The sequence below is a fragment of the Atractosteus spatula genome, chromosome 13, assembly GCF_055471065.1.
Source record: "Atractosteus spatula isolate fAtrSpa1 chromosome 13, fAtrSpa1.hap1, whole genome shotgun sequence".
In the NCBI taxonomy this organism is placed as follows: Eukaryota; Metazoa; Chordata; class Actinopteri; order Semionotiformes; family Lepisosteidae; genus Atractosteus; species Atractosteus spatula.
In genome coordinates, this window is record NC_142718.1 from 7,134,048 (window position 1) to 7,150,177 (window position 16,130).

The window sequence follows — 16,130 nt, forward strand, 5'->3', positions numbered from 1 at the left end:
CATGGCAGAATAGTGAAAATCGAACATCTCTAGGCCAATAGTCCATTATTTTAGCTAAAAGCCCCCTCTAATCATGATACCATTCACTTCTGTGTCCTTTGGCTGGCATTCAAGTCTCCAATGCAAGGAAGGCATCAGTCACACAATATGTCAGTAACTCAACGATAGTCTAATTATATTTAAATGCTTTTAATTCACAGTGAGAGGCTATATTACTAAACTTTATTGTTATCATTTAATCATTGCTATCACTCTATCCTTCCTTCTTTTGTGACAAATGTTTTTTCCCTTTAAGTATGAACTATGGACCCTAATACTGGTTCACAAGGAAATTGCCCTGCCTTTATTTACGTATTGATCCATTTAGGAAGTGTGGTCTAGTGAAGCAATTACAGTACAGTGAAACCTTCTCTGGTTTCTTAAAATACTCTATGTCCATTGTGTACAAAAACCCAAATGCTGCCTCAAATCAAATTAAATCAAATCAATTCAAATCACTTCATGCTTTTCTCATGTGCACATGTAACACAATCTGCTAGTAGTGCTCTTTCGTTTGCACAGAAACTTTGTCCTCTTAAAAGATTGCTGCCTTCCACAATATCATTAGATTTCATCTCACTGCTCCTTTCCCTTAACCTCCAGCCACTCACACGTTTTTCTTTCTTTACTTTTGCCTACTCTTGCACCTCTTATTCCTTATCACTCTCTTTCTTCCCTATCCATATGAAGGCTCTACACCCATAAATGATATGAACTTGAGGGCTCAGAGTAAATAATAAATAAATGTTCTTCCTAACCGTGCAATCATTGCAATCATTTAAATAAAATAACTGTTTCCACAAATGTATTCAATATACTGTTCCCCTAATATTCTATTACCCTTACATATCATTTTAGGGTAATAGTACATTAAGATATGATATTACATAACCTGTCTGGTTTAACTTGTAAATGTAGGACACGTTAGGCTGAGCACATTTAAATATCTTCCTCAATATCTGTGCAATATTGCAAAAGAGCTGAAATGGCATTTTGAGGATTAGAAGTGTACTGTATAGGGGATTTTTGAGATTGTAAAGGAATTAACAATAATTTCCTCTCTGCACATTCTGTATATACAGTGATCTTTGTGTACGTGTGTCTTGACTGTATATAGTACTTGTGTTCAGTTATACATTAATGATCTTACTTTTCTCAGCACTGGGCTAAACATGGTGTCATGCAAATAGATTCGTTAGGAAAACTGTTATTGTGTCTGCAAGATGATTGCATTATGGACCCACCTGAGCATATTTTTTCCCTCATTATTACTTACCACCTTTGCTCACAATAACTCATTTACTCAAATACTCAGGATAACTTGGCGCAAGAACTCACTCTAGTTCTCAGTCTGACAATAAATCACGGTCTGACAGTCTGCGCCAGACTTTCAGACATCACTCGTTGGGTCAGGTACTGAAAAGGCTGCCCCTCCCACTCTTCTTCCTCCTGAGCTGGGGGACTACAGACTGTCTGTCCTGCTGTCTGGCTTATTCCCCCACTCTTTCTCTGTCTCACCATACAGTCCATTAGCAGTAATTCACAGCCTTCTCAGATCATTATGCTCTTTCACCATAACCCCACAGTATATTGCCATTAATGCACTCTTTAATGCTCATGTTTCACATTGGCACACTCTTTTCTCAATAACCTCACTTCTCAGTCATTCTCGGGCTTGCCCATACAGGAGAGACTGCTCTCTGCACTCAGGCCGAAAATAGAATAGAATCTACTTTATTGACCACATACAGTGGGCATTTTGCTTTGTCCTCACTTACGACAACATGAAGGAAAACATTCAGTGGATTTTACAGGCATATACAATCTGTGTAATATAAATAATGATACCACACAATAGAAAAACGTAAGATTCAAGTGTGAAGCATAAGATGACAAGTGTGAGCTGCGTGCACATGTACAGTATGCTGTCAATGCTGTCAATACTCGAAATGGGCTCATTCATCAGAGTTTAAAAGAATAATGGCACTTGGGATGAATGACTTAAAAAATGGTTTTGTATCCTTTGGTACACTGAAATGTCATACGGACGGTATCGTTTTCATATTTTAGTGCAGTGGATCATCATTTACTATTCACACCGCTCTCCTATAAACACTCCTACAGATGTGGTTCAGCAGGTTCTGTTTCCAGCCAATAATTTTGTTGCCTCTGCTTATAATCTTTGAGAGCTTGCCTCTTCCCCCGTCACCGCGATTCCCATACCAAATGGAAATGTTCAAAGAAACACTCTCTACCAGACTGTGTAGGCCAGCTCTAGGGCGTGTTACCTTTGTTCTGTAGAGCGCTATAGGATGCACTCTGCAGTTCCAGCTCTACTGTGCTCCGTACGGCTCCCCCACCAGAGTATTCCCATACCATTCTCTCGTCTGTTGGAATCCCTTTTCCATCTGATCCTCTAGCTCCAACACATTACTCCCATTCTGGGGAAGGCTGCTCCAGCTGTACTCTTCTCCTTTCACAAACACTGGCAACGCCTCTGCAGCCTCGTGCATGTATTTTTATCACCCAGGGCTTCAGCAACCTACAACTGCCCTATCCTACCTTTTCTCTGGAGAACATACCTGTCAACCTCTGCTGCTACAAAAGGGTGCCTTTCACCAGGCTTTCTCCCAGAGCCCTTGTGGGTGGCTTGGACCACTCCAATGCTCTGCCTCCCTGGCTACCTCACATATAGAGAACACCTCCTTGGCACACAGCAACCTGCGGGTTCAGGACAGTTTTCCGCCAGCAAGCGTGACCATGTGTAACGAGAGCTGGTCCAGGCTCCCGTGAAGCTCGGTTCAGGACCCTATGCAGACGGTATAATCCGGAAGTAAGTGGAAAAGGATGACGGGGGGGAAACGACGAGGATCAGGAGGGGTTGATAGACAGAGGGGCGTGACGACAGTGATCTGGTGCTCGGGGGGGGGGGGGGGGCGGCCAAGGCAGACAAGTCCAAGGAGTCCAGGGGGCGAAATCGGGGGCGAAGTCCAAGGACCAAAACCGGGTGATCCATCCGAGACAAAACAAGACAAGGTTAAAAATCGGAACGGGATCCGGTACAGGGAAGGGGAATAAAAACAGGATGACGAGGCCAGGCACTCCGAGCCCTGGACTCAGATGGTCAGGACGCCGTGGTGAAGCCTAAGCCGTCGGCTCTCTCCTGAACCAGCTGGTAGGCGGGCTTCCGGGCGTCCATCTCCCAATGTGTAGCCCAGAATAGCGAGAGCACCAGGCTTAAATAGTGGGGCAGGATTGGGGGCAGGTGCAAGTTATCAGCAAAAAAACAAAGAGCCGGAGCGCCCTTAAGAGGAGGGATTACGATCGTGACACCATGTGTCGCAGTGGCATGACAAGCATTCCCTATCAACCTACCAATAATTGTGATAGTACAGTAGCTGCAATCCCTAGTAATTGCTTTGGCTTGAGCCTACAAGTACAGTAACCAACTAATGAATCGAATGGGGGAACCGGGCAAATAATAACAAGTCATGACCGACAGAACGTGCCCTCTGATTAGCCAGTCACTCTTTTGCGTAACTACATTATGTACAGACATGTATCAATACAATAGGGCAATTGGTTCCATTTCTCATTTGTTTCATTTAATACCAGTCGGTATATTATTTATTTATTATTTATTATGTATTACAGTATATACATATACAGTATGTCAGTATGTCTGTTTGTCCGTATATACATATACTGTACATGTCTGTATATGTTTATACAGATAGCACTAACTTGGGCTTAGTCCCCTTGAGGATTGAGTACATTGTAAACTACCAAGGGAATCAAAATGAGGGTGACTCACTAAACTGACGAGTTTAGTGGGAAAAAAATGGAGATTGTACAAAACAATCAGGGATGCAGAAGCTCAGGTATTGGTAAAACAGCAGAAACTCTCCAAGGAGTTGCCTTTTGTTAGTAGGAAATAAACTGATTTAACAATATGCTAGCTAAGCTGTGGCTGTTTGCTTTGACCTGCTTTTTTTCCAAGGTCTTCCCCTACCCCACCCCCAACATGTGAATGCCCCCCTTTTTTGGGGGGGGTTTTCCCACTCTGACGTGCCTTCAGTCTCATTTACTGGTTCAACACTGAGCAGCTCCCAGGTCCACTGTTTGACCAGCTGCAGATCAGCCCCACAATTTGGAGTGATAAAAGCCACAGTTGCAGAATTGATTTTCAGCTCCTTTGTCCAATATTTGGTTGCATTTTTGTGGGAGAGCAGGCAGTTTTTGCTTTTGCTGTTTTAGCTCTGTATTTTTGTTGGATTGTTTCTATAAGGGAAGCAGGCAAGAAGGACTTGCAAAGGCTTTTGACGCTTCTCACAATTCTAAGCTTCAGGCTCTTACGTGCAACAGTAATGTTTCATATGTCAAGGCTGTTACTTTTATTTGAGTGAATTTGCCTAGACAGAGGTGGAGTTGGTATATATAACACTTAAAAATGCAACACAACAGCCATTGGTTCCATTGTTATTTAGTGTGGTTTTTAATGCCTCTCAGTATATATTCAAAATGCTGTGTTTTTGCTTCAACAGTGCATTTTGCACCAGAGCTTGCAGCTTGTAAACCTGCTATAAAATGGGAAGTCTTTTGTGTTTCTCCAGTTTTGTAGTTTAAGAAAAGGAGATTCATGTTTTTTTCCTCCGTTTCCTGAGAGAAATGAGCATGCCCTCAAAGAAATATATAAGCAAGTTGTTTGCTTTTAATTGGGCATTTTTGGGATGCAGAGGATGACAAACTCTGTTGTGTCAACTGGAGGAGTGCAACAGCTCCTGGCAAGGGACAGAAGTCTGAATATTTTAGACAGCCACACGTTTTGATTTGTGCAACCTCCTGGAAACCCTGGTCTAGTTAGAAGGTAGTTAGAAGGTCTGGCTTTAAGTTGGTGTCCTCCAGGTTGAGTTGACATGGAAGTTTGAAAAAATATAGTATACAACAAATATTAGGTAAATTATCACAGGATCTTCGTTAAAAGGTGCACACATTGCATGACTTCTGATTAGAAAGGTTATCTTTAGCAAATTAGCAATATATACAGTATGTCGATACCTTAATATCCACATCTTTAGGGTCTCTGCTGTATATCGGCTTTCTTAATCACCATCTCCCACTAATACCAATAATGTGATTAAAGCAGAATAGGGCTTGATTCTTGCATACAGCCTCTCTCTGGATTTTTACCAGTAGATCAGGGGTCCCTAATCCTGTGGTGTCAACAGGTTTTCAGTCCATCTGGGCTGTTAAAAACTTACACCAGCTTGTTATGAGCTTATGTGAACCAATATACCAACTGCTCTTGCGTGGCCCATAGCTGTTCAGTGCCTACTCAAATAAAGAGACAAAAAAAAACTATCTCCAGGACCAGGATTGGTGACCCCTGTGCTGGACGTTACTGAGAAATTGACAGTTAAACTCATATTATATAACTCCACTGACCTAGCTTCAGAGAGCACAGAGACATCTAGAGTGTTAGACAGCAGGCTGTGATTTATTTTGCATTATAAGTATATTCACTGTGATGCATACTGTATACATGTGTTCTTCCAGAAAATAATACAATTGGTCTTCACTGATAGCACATACAAGTAGCTGAACTTTCCAGGAATCCAGTAACCTCAAATGTAACCTCAGTGCTATCTACCATGATAACATGCATCCATTGTCTAACTGCTTCATCCAATTCAGGGTCAAGGGAAAAGCAGAGCCTATCTCAGCAAGTCCATGTGTCAAATTGCTGCATCACATGACCACTTTTAGAATCTAAATTAAAGTAAATTCATGTAGAGATTTTTGTTTTTGTTTTTGATCTCTGAATTCGTTTTATCATATGAGTTAGTGGGTGAGAGGAGAACAGTGAAATGGCACAGTTTTTTATTCTGTTTTATTCTGTTTTTATCATAAACTTCAGGCTGAGAATAAAACAGTCCAAGATGACTTGTATAATGTATTGAGTCCAGTATAAAGTGATGCTTGCTCCTTTTCCAAAGTCTGATTAAAATACTAAAGAGCTGTGATAAACATAGTGAGATACTTACACTATTGATGTGAGATTTCTATGTCAAATTATTTTGGCTGACTCGTTTTCATTAATTATTCAAAATATATTAGAATAGAATCCAACTGAAGTTAATTTGGCTGCAGTGTACTGTATGTATACGCTTAATTCATATAGTAAATTATGCAGCGTAAATGGCACAACCTGACAGGTTTACTGATGGGAGAATGTTCAAAATTAAAGTAAGAACAACTCACTTTGATGCACCACCTCTGTTGTTTAGACCAATGTACCACTTATTCTAAGGAATATAATACAGAATCACCATGTTTTTTCTTTACTTGATTGAATTGTGAATATGAAGTGCAAGTAAAATGTCAGCCACTCTTCAAACCTGCTTACCACTGTAATATGTTTATGAATCTGTTTCCACCTTTGTCTTAAGATGCCTTCAACTCTAAAAACTTAATTAGCTTATGTGATTGCTGCAAGATATTATTTTTCCGAGTTTGAGGTGGCTTTTGTCTAATGTTGGGTGGTTGGTGGCTTTTTTCGTTATTTTATTGATGGGCATGAATTGTGGACAGGGCACTGATAATGTGAGGCTCGGTTTAAGTTTACAACAACTGAGTAAAGAGCGGAATATTTTCTACCTGCTTTGTCTAGTTCAGGTTTGCGGGGGAAGCTGGAGCCTAGCCCAGCATGCAATGGGGGATAAGACAGGACACACCCCGAATGGGTTGACAGTGCATCACAGGGCACTCACTCACACAGCAGACACGAGCACACTCTGGCACCAGGGCCTATTTTTCCAGAAGCCAATTAACCCAACAGCATTTCTTTGGATTGTGAGAGGAAACTGGGGCACCTGGAGGATACCCACACAAAAAAAGGGAGAGCATACAAACTCCCTGCAGATAGCACCACAGGTATTGAACTCTGAGCCCCAGCTCTGCGAGGTAATCATGTTAACCACTACGCCACCATGTTGTCCACATTTCCATAAGTTTTATATTTTGAACATAGTTTGCCATATAATGAATTATGCAGACTACATATTTGATTAGCAGATATTTAAAAAACTCTAAAGGTAACACAGAGGAACTTCTCAGAAACTAAACCTGGAAAGATAACAAAATCTATTAAGTACTCAATACAATCCGATCTTGGATTAGTCCTTGGTTGTTTTAAAATGTGGACATCATGTTAAAAGATCATTTGGTTGAGATAGATTACTTGCCCTCACCTATGCAAACTCTACCTTGCCTGAAGGTACAGTAATTATTGATGGGGATTTTGTGCTTAGTGTAATGGCACTATGAAATGTGAGTGCTTTAGATATCCTCACAAAGGGAAAAAAAATATGTACAAAAGGTTTTCACACACTATACAGGGAATTACTTTTATAATCTCTGGTCCACATGAAAACGCATACACTGATAAAACGTAAAGAGGTAATTAAAACACAGATTAGCTGCACATTGCAATTTCCTCACTTAGATAAGTGAACATTGAGAAAGTCCACATCTCTAGCAGAAGTAATAATGTACTTTTAAATAGGGAAGCAGTTTGAACTTTCTGGCTTGACACTGATATTAACTGGATTCAACAGTGAATTAGACTATAATATGTTTTTATAATTATGTTTATTCCATTTAGGAACTTCGGTCAACTTTAGAACTTTGTCTCTTAATCATTTGAGATATTTACAGTATACATCTACAAAATAACTCATCAGCTTACTATCTGATTGTTTGATTGGGGAAATAAGGCTTCCATTCATGTGGGACATGCCTAACTAATGAATATTAGGGGATATAAGGCCTCTGTTGAACCAAATATTCATGTCGTCGGTGTAGTGTAAGTTTGACAGTGTATCATATACAGTCATGGAGCAGAGAATGTGTGTGCTGCTCTATCAGTTGATCTGATCAAATCCCATGGGCAGCCGTTCAGCACCTTTGGGTACATTCTTCTCTTTTTGAACTGTTATGCTTGTTAACGTTGCAAAGAGCATCTTGGGAGAACTGATTATTGCAACAATCTAACTTTAGTATATGGGAGAAACAGTGTCAAAGGGACTGTCCTGGAGAGGCATCCAAATTCAGAGAGAATCTTTTAGAAGAGAGAGCTGACAGGCACAGGTGTCACCTTCATTTCAAGTCCACGAAATCCACCTAGAAAACGTGGGGATATTGTGTTTACCCCACAGTTAACGTCTCACATGGCTGTTGTTTGGCCTGCAGTGGGCTGAATGTCGCTCAAAGACATGCTATTAAAGAATGCATGCATAACAGTCCATTTCTTTTTCCCTTCGAGAAACAATGGCCTTCTTAATCTTTTTTTCTTTCATCTGCTTTCTGCACTAGGCCTAATCTTTATTCTCATCTGTTCTTAATGGATGCAATAATGTGGCATCCACTGAAAAAATAAACCTATTCATTTGAAATTGGTTTAGAATTAAGCAGTACATTGAAATTGTGTTTTTTTATGTCTCACGGAGTGAAAACTTTAAACTACTGGGTTTCATCAATTTCCCTACGGGATTAATAAAGTATTATCTATCTATCTACTGTACTTAAAATGTGTCCCAAGACTTGCAGTCACTTGAAAGCACAAATGTTGCGTTCTAATAATATCAAATGTATGTGTGGAATTACTGAAAAATTAAATGCATTTGGCGTGATACTGATCCTGTGATTACCATTGCTTGCCAGAATGGGATCTGGATCCCTCACTACTCTGTAATGGATAAAATGGTTAGAAAATGGATGTGCTTATCATTCACATAAGTCTCATGATCACAGATTGTTTTGCCGTACAGCGAAAGAACATTTTATATATGCAGTATACAGTATAATACAAAACAGTAATAATACAAAAGCCTTGGAAAACCTGAGTTTTATTAAACAGCAAATGCATCGCTGTAGATAATATAACCCGTACAGTATATAATATTCATCCTGCTGTACTGTCTCCCTGGTATATAAAAAAAGTGTCGTAATTTTCTGATGATGATGGTTTAATTGTGAAATCAAGTAATTATTTGATTTCATAGGGAGGATAAATGGTTTTAGACAGTGTCGATTTCTTGTATATTAAAATCCTATACAAAGTAATTTGATTAGTATTGTATCATAATTCAGCCCAATGAGTGCTTAGAAGATTCTGAACAAGACAGACTGGCTGATCTGATGCATCTAGCCTGGAGCAAGTTCTGAATAATTGCTGCGTCCCATGAAATTATCTTTTTTTTTACTTTGACCCTGTGCCTTTTTAGTGTTACTCATTTTCTGATTTCAGTGTAAACCCACCAGCCACTGGCGTAGTTTGTTTCTTAGCATAATGTCCCACCCCCCCCCCCAAGATTGATTGTGATTTGAATGAAGTCAGTAAATGTATTTAGGGCTCATGGCCTATTCCTTCCAAAGGAATACCTTCCCCAAGAAGCCAGTGACTTTTAATTATTAGTTTTTCGTTATTTTAAAACATCAAGGACCACTTAATAACTTCATGTGTGGGAACACAAGCAACTTTGCAGTCTGTAACAAAAATAGACATTATCTTCTGCAGGCTTATTGGCGAGTGCAGAGCTAAATTTCGACAGTAGATCCATGCTACCTCCAAAGGTCAATTATCATTCATCTGGTGACTCTTAATTAAACAGTCCTGAAAAAACTGTTAAATGAAAATAATACGTCAAACCATTTATTTGGCTTATACTTTTATCTAAACTGACTTGCATTTTTACCCACTTATACAGACGGGCATTTTACTGAAGCAGTCTGAGTGAAGAACTTGCTCAGGGGTACAGCAGCAGTTATTTCTGCCCCTAACTTTGAAACTCACAACAATCCACTTGCACATTGTAAAATCTGGACTATGACTTAGAATACTACCAAAGCAGGGTGCAAATTGAAGATCTAAAATTTTCTAAAAGGTTTCAGGAATAATTAAATGTATGATCTTTTTAAGTTGTTCTATTCATTTGTGCTGCTTGATTCACATCTAAACTTTTAAATTTGACCCATGTTGTAACACAGGTGGGAAGCACAGTGGTGAAGTGGTTATTATTGCTGCCTTACAGTGCGGGAGCCCTGTGCTATCTGCATGGAGTTTGTATGTTCACCCTGTGTGAGCATTTGTGAGCTGCACTAAAAGCTGACATATCCCAGCCCTACACTGATACTGCTACTGGTTACTTGTGGAATTCCAGTCCCACTTGTCTAGTGACAACATGATTGGGTTCAGACTAGCAATGCCTGTGTTCCAAGAAAGTGTCTGCATTGTTTGAGGCAGTTAGCAGCTCCATATTTAATTCTTACGGTATTCAGTACTTCAAGGGCAGAATGTAGCTACAGCCATATTTCAAAGCAGATTGGATCTACTGTAAATCCTGTTATATGTTCTCCTACAAAATGGTCACTCTCAACTTGACTGACTCACACAGACTAAATATACACTGTGCCTACTCCTACCCATAGTTCAACAGTTGTATCTGATCTGCTTTTACTGTTTCTACTTTAAAACCCCTCTGAACATATTTAAGTTCTGTCAGCTTGGTTTGGCTGTGATTTTGTGTTTTTCTTTGAACATGCTCTAAGGATTAAATGGCGTCTGCTGTCAAAATTGGACACTTTGTTCTAGGTAATATCTCATGGGTACTTTGCTTGGATGAAACATATTAAAAAAATCTAATCTACAGTACAAGATTCTTGGAGGGACACTTGGGCCTTCAAGTCACAAGCATAGAATGTAAATACAGAGAAAAACATTATATTTTGTGATTTCACTACTGGCATTAATAATGAAGATACCCATTAATTTAAATATGCAGCCCTCCCTTTTAACTGCATTAATTATTGTAGAAGAAAATGCATCAGTGCTAAAATAAAGACGACTGTAGCATTTTTTCATGTGTTTGTCAGCTTATACAAAGTGGAGTCACATATTTACTTATAAGAAATTCACAGAGGAGAACTACATTGAGAGGAATTTATGCTATTAAGCTTTATTATTATTAAGTCCTAGAAACAAACATCAGAGACAACAGAAACAACACAGCTGTGTGATTAGGGCAAAGCTAAATCATGATGTTAACCCAATGGAAGGGGCAGGCTTCAAACTTGCAGACATTAACGGCGTTGTTCTTGTGGAAAGGCATCATAGAATCATTTTTCACACATTTTCTTTAAGTGCTATAAAATATAAAATCCTCATTATGCCACATGAAAGGGGAATCACAAACATTCACAGAATGTTTTCTCAGTATTGTCCCATTTTCAGCGTATGGACCTGTTTACGTGGCTAGATGGATAGGAATGTTAGTCTGCATTGCCCTTTCCAAAATGTTGAACCTTAAAGTGTCAGTAGTTTCAGTGAGAACAGAAATGTAGCTTTCACAAAAATACAGTACAGTATATTCCATCAGAAAGATGACACCTATACCTGTTGTCATAGTGTAAATTATTTTATATATACAATGTGGCATAAATGTAAGATGAAGGCAAATGTTTATTCTGCTGTTTTGCTGTCTTCCACAGCACCGCCACCTCACCACAAGGCAAGATGTTGTAATTTCTGCTCTGGTCCTTGCTGTGTGTCACTTATTTGTCCTCGTACGTCACTTCTAAGTAGTAATGTTACTAGATTTTTTCAGGTTCTGTGCCTCCTGCCCCATAAGGGCTTCCTTAACCTCTGAGATAAAAAATGATGAGGATACAGGGTGGTATGGATGATTTGTACTCATTTGGTAGTGACTTCTTGTTAAAAGCCAACCATCTTATGTGGTGGTCATTTTAAGCAATATGAATAAATGAGCTTATTTTTAACATTTAACACATAAAACTCAATTCCATCCAAGACTCATATTTGCACACCAGCAAGACAAAAATGGACCTTTCAAATATGCCTGTCTTGTTCTTGATATTGCTTTTATCTTTGTGTACTGTAGTGCAGTATGATGTACAGAGCTGTATATTATGGTATAGTATGTACGAATCAGTGTACTGTTCTGCAGTACAATCAGTATAATGCCATACTGCTATGTACACTATAGTGCTGTGTGTTGTAAAGTTCTGTATGCTGTAGTGCAGTATAATGTTATACAGCTGTATATACTATAGTGCTGTGTATTGCACAATCCTGTATATGTAGTGAAGTATGTCATACAGCTGTGTATAGAATTTCATACAGCTGTATATATTGTAGTGCAGTGTGTTGTGCAGTATAATGTCACACAGCTCTGTCTCAATGGAACCTCTGCTTTGAGTTGTATTGCTTCGATCTCCATGGCTGCAGGTCTTATCGGGTTTGGAATTGTTCTTTGCTTAGGTAATAGCATTCCAAAAGTTTTCTGTGAGCCTTCTGAAAGTGGCCCTAATGGCTGTGCGCATTTTGTAATTTAAATTTATATTTGGAATTTGAGTGGATTTTCTAATGTGGTGGTGAAAAAACAACGATAATAAAACATGGTTAATATAGGGTCCAAATACTCAAAATACTCTGTTCTCTGCGGCTGGAATTGCACTGAGATAATTATTTTCTGTGCATACACTAAAGACCAAAAATGTAACATTAACAATGAGGATAAAGGCCTGAAAGGACTCGTTGCTTTACTGACTTCATTACCTATTCAACATGAGTGAATAGCTTATTCTTTTCCTTTTTACGTCTTCCTCAACAACAGCTTAATTAGAGCATTCCTGATCCTAGGGAGTCTTGTTTTCTCATTTACGTACGGCTTTCCTTCAAAAACATTTGCTCCTTTGTTTCTCGGTTTGAAATATTTGGAAAGGCATAAGTTTCATGGTGGAAATTACAGAGGTTCTTTCAGGTCATAAAAGCAATACTGTTTGACTAATGTTTATTGCTTCTTAGATGGTGGTACTAAGGGTGGCACAGATAGTGCTCCTGTTTAATACGTTGAAGTCTGAACTGGGTTACCCTACGCGAGCACTTGGCACAGAGGTGCAGTGTTTAGCATTGCTGCCTCACAACCACGGTCCCCTGGGATCAATTCCTGAGGCGTTTTCTGTGTGGAGTTTATATGTTATATATAGGCATGGGTTTCCTCTCGCTGCTCCAGTTTCCTCCCACAGTCCAAAGACATACAGTACTAGCAATGTAACTGGCTTCTGGGGAAACTGGCCTAGGGGTGAGTGTGTGTGAGTGTCTGTTTGTGTCTGTCTGCCCTGTGATGGACTGGCAGCCCGTCCAGGGTGTACCCTGCCTTGCACCCTTTGCTTGCCAGGATAGGCTCCATTGCTGGGTGAACACGCACACACTTTTCCCAAAAGCCACTTAACCTACCAGTATGTTTTTGGACCGTGGAAGGAAACCAGAGCACGTGGAGGAAATCCATGCAAACATATGGAGAACATACAAACTTCATGCAGTTTGTACCCCAGATATTAAACCAAGGCCCCAACTCTGTGAGGCAGCAGTGCTTTACTACAGTGCTGCCATGCCACCCCTTTGAATGTAATGAGTCCCTCTTTAAGTTATTTTCTTCCTAAGTTAGTAGCTTAAGTGAGAAACGTTTTGGCCTTATGTGCTAACTTATGAAAATTCTTGGATCCTTCCCAGAAATCTTATTTATTTCCCCAGCCTTCCAGCTCAAATTGTCTGGGAGGCTGCGTACTAAGCATTAATGGTGTTGATGAAAATTAATTCCATATTCCGAGCGCGGCATGAGACCAAGATCGGCGAGATTGCGATTCTAAAATGTGCTTTTTATCCTTAAATGTCTATTTTTTTCTTTTACCTCAAGGCTGCCTCTTCGAGAAACGTCTGTGTTCGAGACAGGAGCTTTGCACCAATGGTAAGTGTCTGTCTGAGTTATTAATGTGTGACTTGTAGCCAATTAAAGTCATCTAAGGCTGATAGCAGAACGGAGCACAGTCTTTCATAATCAACATAAAAAAAACTGTGCCAACCCCTAAGTGAGAGGAAAGAGATAAGGGGCACTTCAGCTGCCCTTTTGTTCTTAATGAACACTGGGCTGAATATTCAAAAACTGCAGTTTTCCAAGGGAGCTTTGAAATGAAGCTACTTCTCCATGTCCCAGGATCTGCACGTTAGTACTATAGACCTCGGTGCATATGGGCTACCAGTGTACTAGAAGAGCAGATTTGTTTGGTGGTATTTTCTGTAGGTGCATTCTGTTACTTACAATTTCTGAAAACATTTTAGGAGCATTCCTCAGGGAAAAACTCTTCCCCGCGAAAGTTTTTTTTGTACATTTTAAGCCTAATACAGGAAATCCCTTCAATGGAGAGACTTAATAATGTATTAATTGTTTTTTTTGGAACACCTGTTCCAAAACTTTAGAAGATGACTACAGTAAGTATCCAAGTTCATTTTATGTGTCTGCTACTATGTTTGTAACACTCTGATATACTGTACAGTAGCCAGGGCTAATTGTGAAACGGCATACTCTAGAAGCTTCCTTTCCAGACAAGTCGAATGTGTTGAGAGTAGTTAAAAAGACTGCCACAGAAATCAAAGTCCTTTCACTAATTATGTTCTCAGTAATAATTTTCCCTAAATATGATTCGGAGGCTTCATTTGAAAGAATAACACACACATTACAGCCAGTGGCACTCCTCATTTCTGTAAAATGGTTTGAGTGAAGCAAGGCATTCACCAGGACAATCCAAGAGTTTGGCTTTCACTTAACCAATTTGTTTTTCTACCTTTTTCATTCCACAGTATGCTTACATGATTTTGAAGCACGTCAACACACCCCTCTCCCCACACACATATACACTTGTCACTGGTCTGAGTACATTATTATTAATAAGATAAACTAAATATATTTCAAGGTTTAATCTGAGTTTGATTTAGTTTTTCTTTGTCTGTCAAACTTGAAAAGCTCTCACCACACACGATTCTCACGTAAATAAACCTAGACCTTGGCCTCTGTTTTGTGTATATACCAAACGTGCAGCACGAAACTTTGATTACTTCACAAATCTCATATATACAATGCCTTCAGAAATTACTCATCACCCTTCCAACAATTGCTAATATTATGTTATAGCCAGAATTTTAAAACATTGAAATTATTTGTTATTCATTTTTTGTCCCTTGATTCCCACAAAATACCTGTATGCAACAATGTAAAGGGGCAAAAACATATTTATGGGGTAACACATTTATGAAAACTGAAACAGAAATATGTTGTTTGCTGAAGTAGTCACCTTCTAAGTCAGTACTTTGTAGAAGCATCTTTTGCAGCTTTTATAGCTTTGGTCTACAATCAATGAATCAAGGCACTTTACAAAAATTTAAATCTATCCAAAATAGATTCTGAAAATCCTAAGTAAGCAGAAAAAGACAAAAATTAAATACATAAATGATTTATAAATGTGAAATTATTCATGTGGGAGTGTATCTTGTATAGTTTGTTTCACTGTATAAAAGAGCACTGTAAGCGTTGTCTTTGGAGACTTGTGTACAAGCGCAAGACTCCCATATACATATGTAATAAAGACAACTTTCAACACACAAACTCTCGGCTGATGCCCTTTGTTTGGCACAACATTAGGTAGACCATTCTTTGGTTTTGTCTGTCTTAGCTTTGCACATCTCGATTTGGGGATTTTCTCCCATGTTTCCTTGCAGATTTGCTCAAGCTCTGTCAGGTTTGATGGAGAGTGTTGGTGAACTGCAGTCTTTCAGTTCTTCAGATTCTGAAAGAGATTCAAGTCTGGGCTTTGGCTGGGGCCACTCAAGGACATTCACCTTCTTGTTCAGAAGCCACCACAATGTCGCTTTGGCTATACGATTGGAGTCATTTGTCCTGTTGAAATGTGAATTTCAACCTTAGGCCCTAGTCTAAGATCTTTTCTGACTTAAGCAGGTTCCCCTCAAGGACCTGCCTGAATTTGGCTCCATTCATTGCTCCTGTCCTGACAAGTGATCAGACATCCCGGTGAAATGATGTTGTCACTACCAAGCTTCATGGTGGGGATGGTTCTACATGGGTGATGAGTTACAGGAATAGGGCACTGCATTCGGGACAAAGAGTTCGGTTGCATCATCACTTTCATTCTCTGGTCCATCAGACCAGAGAATCTTCTGA

At 39.4% G+C, this 16,130-nt stretch overlaps 1 protein-coding gene across 2 annotated transcripts in view; it reads left to right on the plus strand.

Moving 5' to 3' along the window:
* Positions 1 to 16,130, plus strand: part of LOC148821720 (receptor-type tyrosine-protein phosphatase-like N) — a 148,770-nt gene that overhangs the window by 24,251 nt on the left and 108,389 nt on the right. For both annotated transcript variants that reach the window (XM_088930150.1, XM_088930151.1), the window contains exon 2: positions 13,815 to 13,865. In XM_088930150.1, coding sequence (XP_088786276.1) covers positions 13,815 to 13,865 — 51 coding nt within the window. The remainder of the gene's footprint in view (positions 1 to 13,814; positions 13,866 to 16,130) is intronic.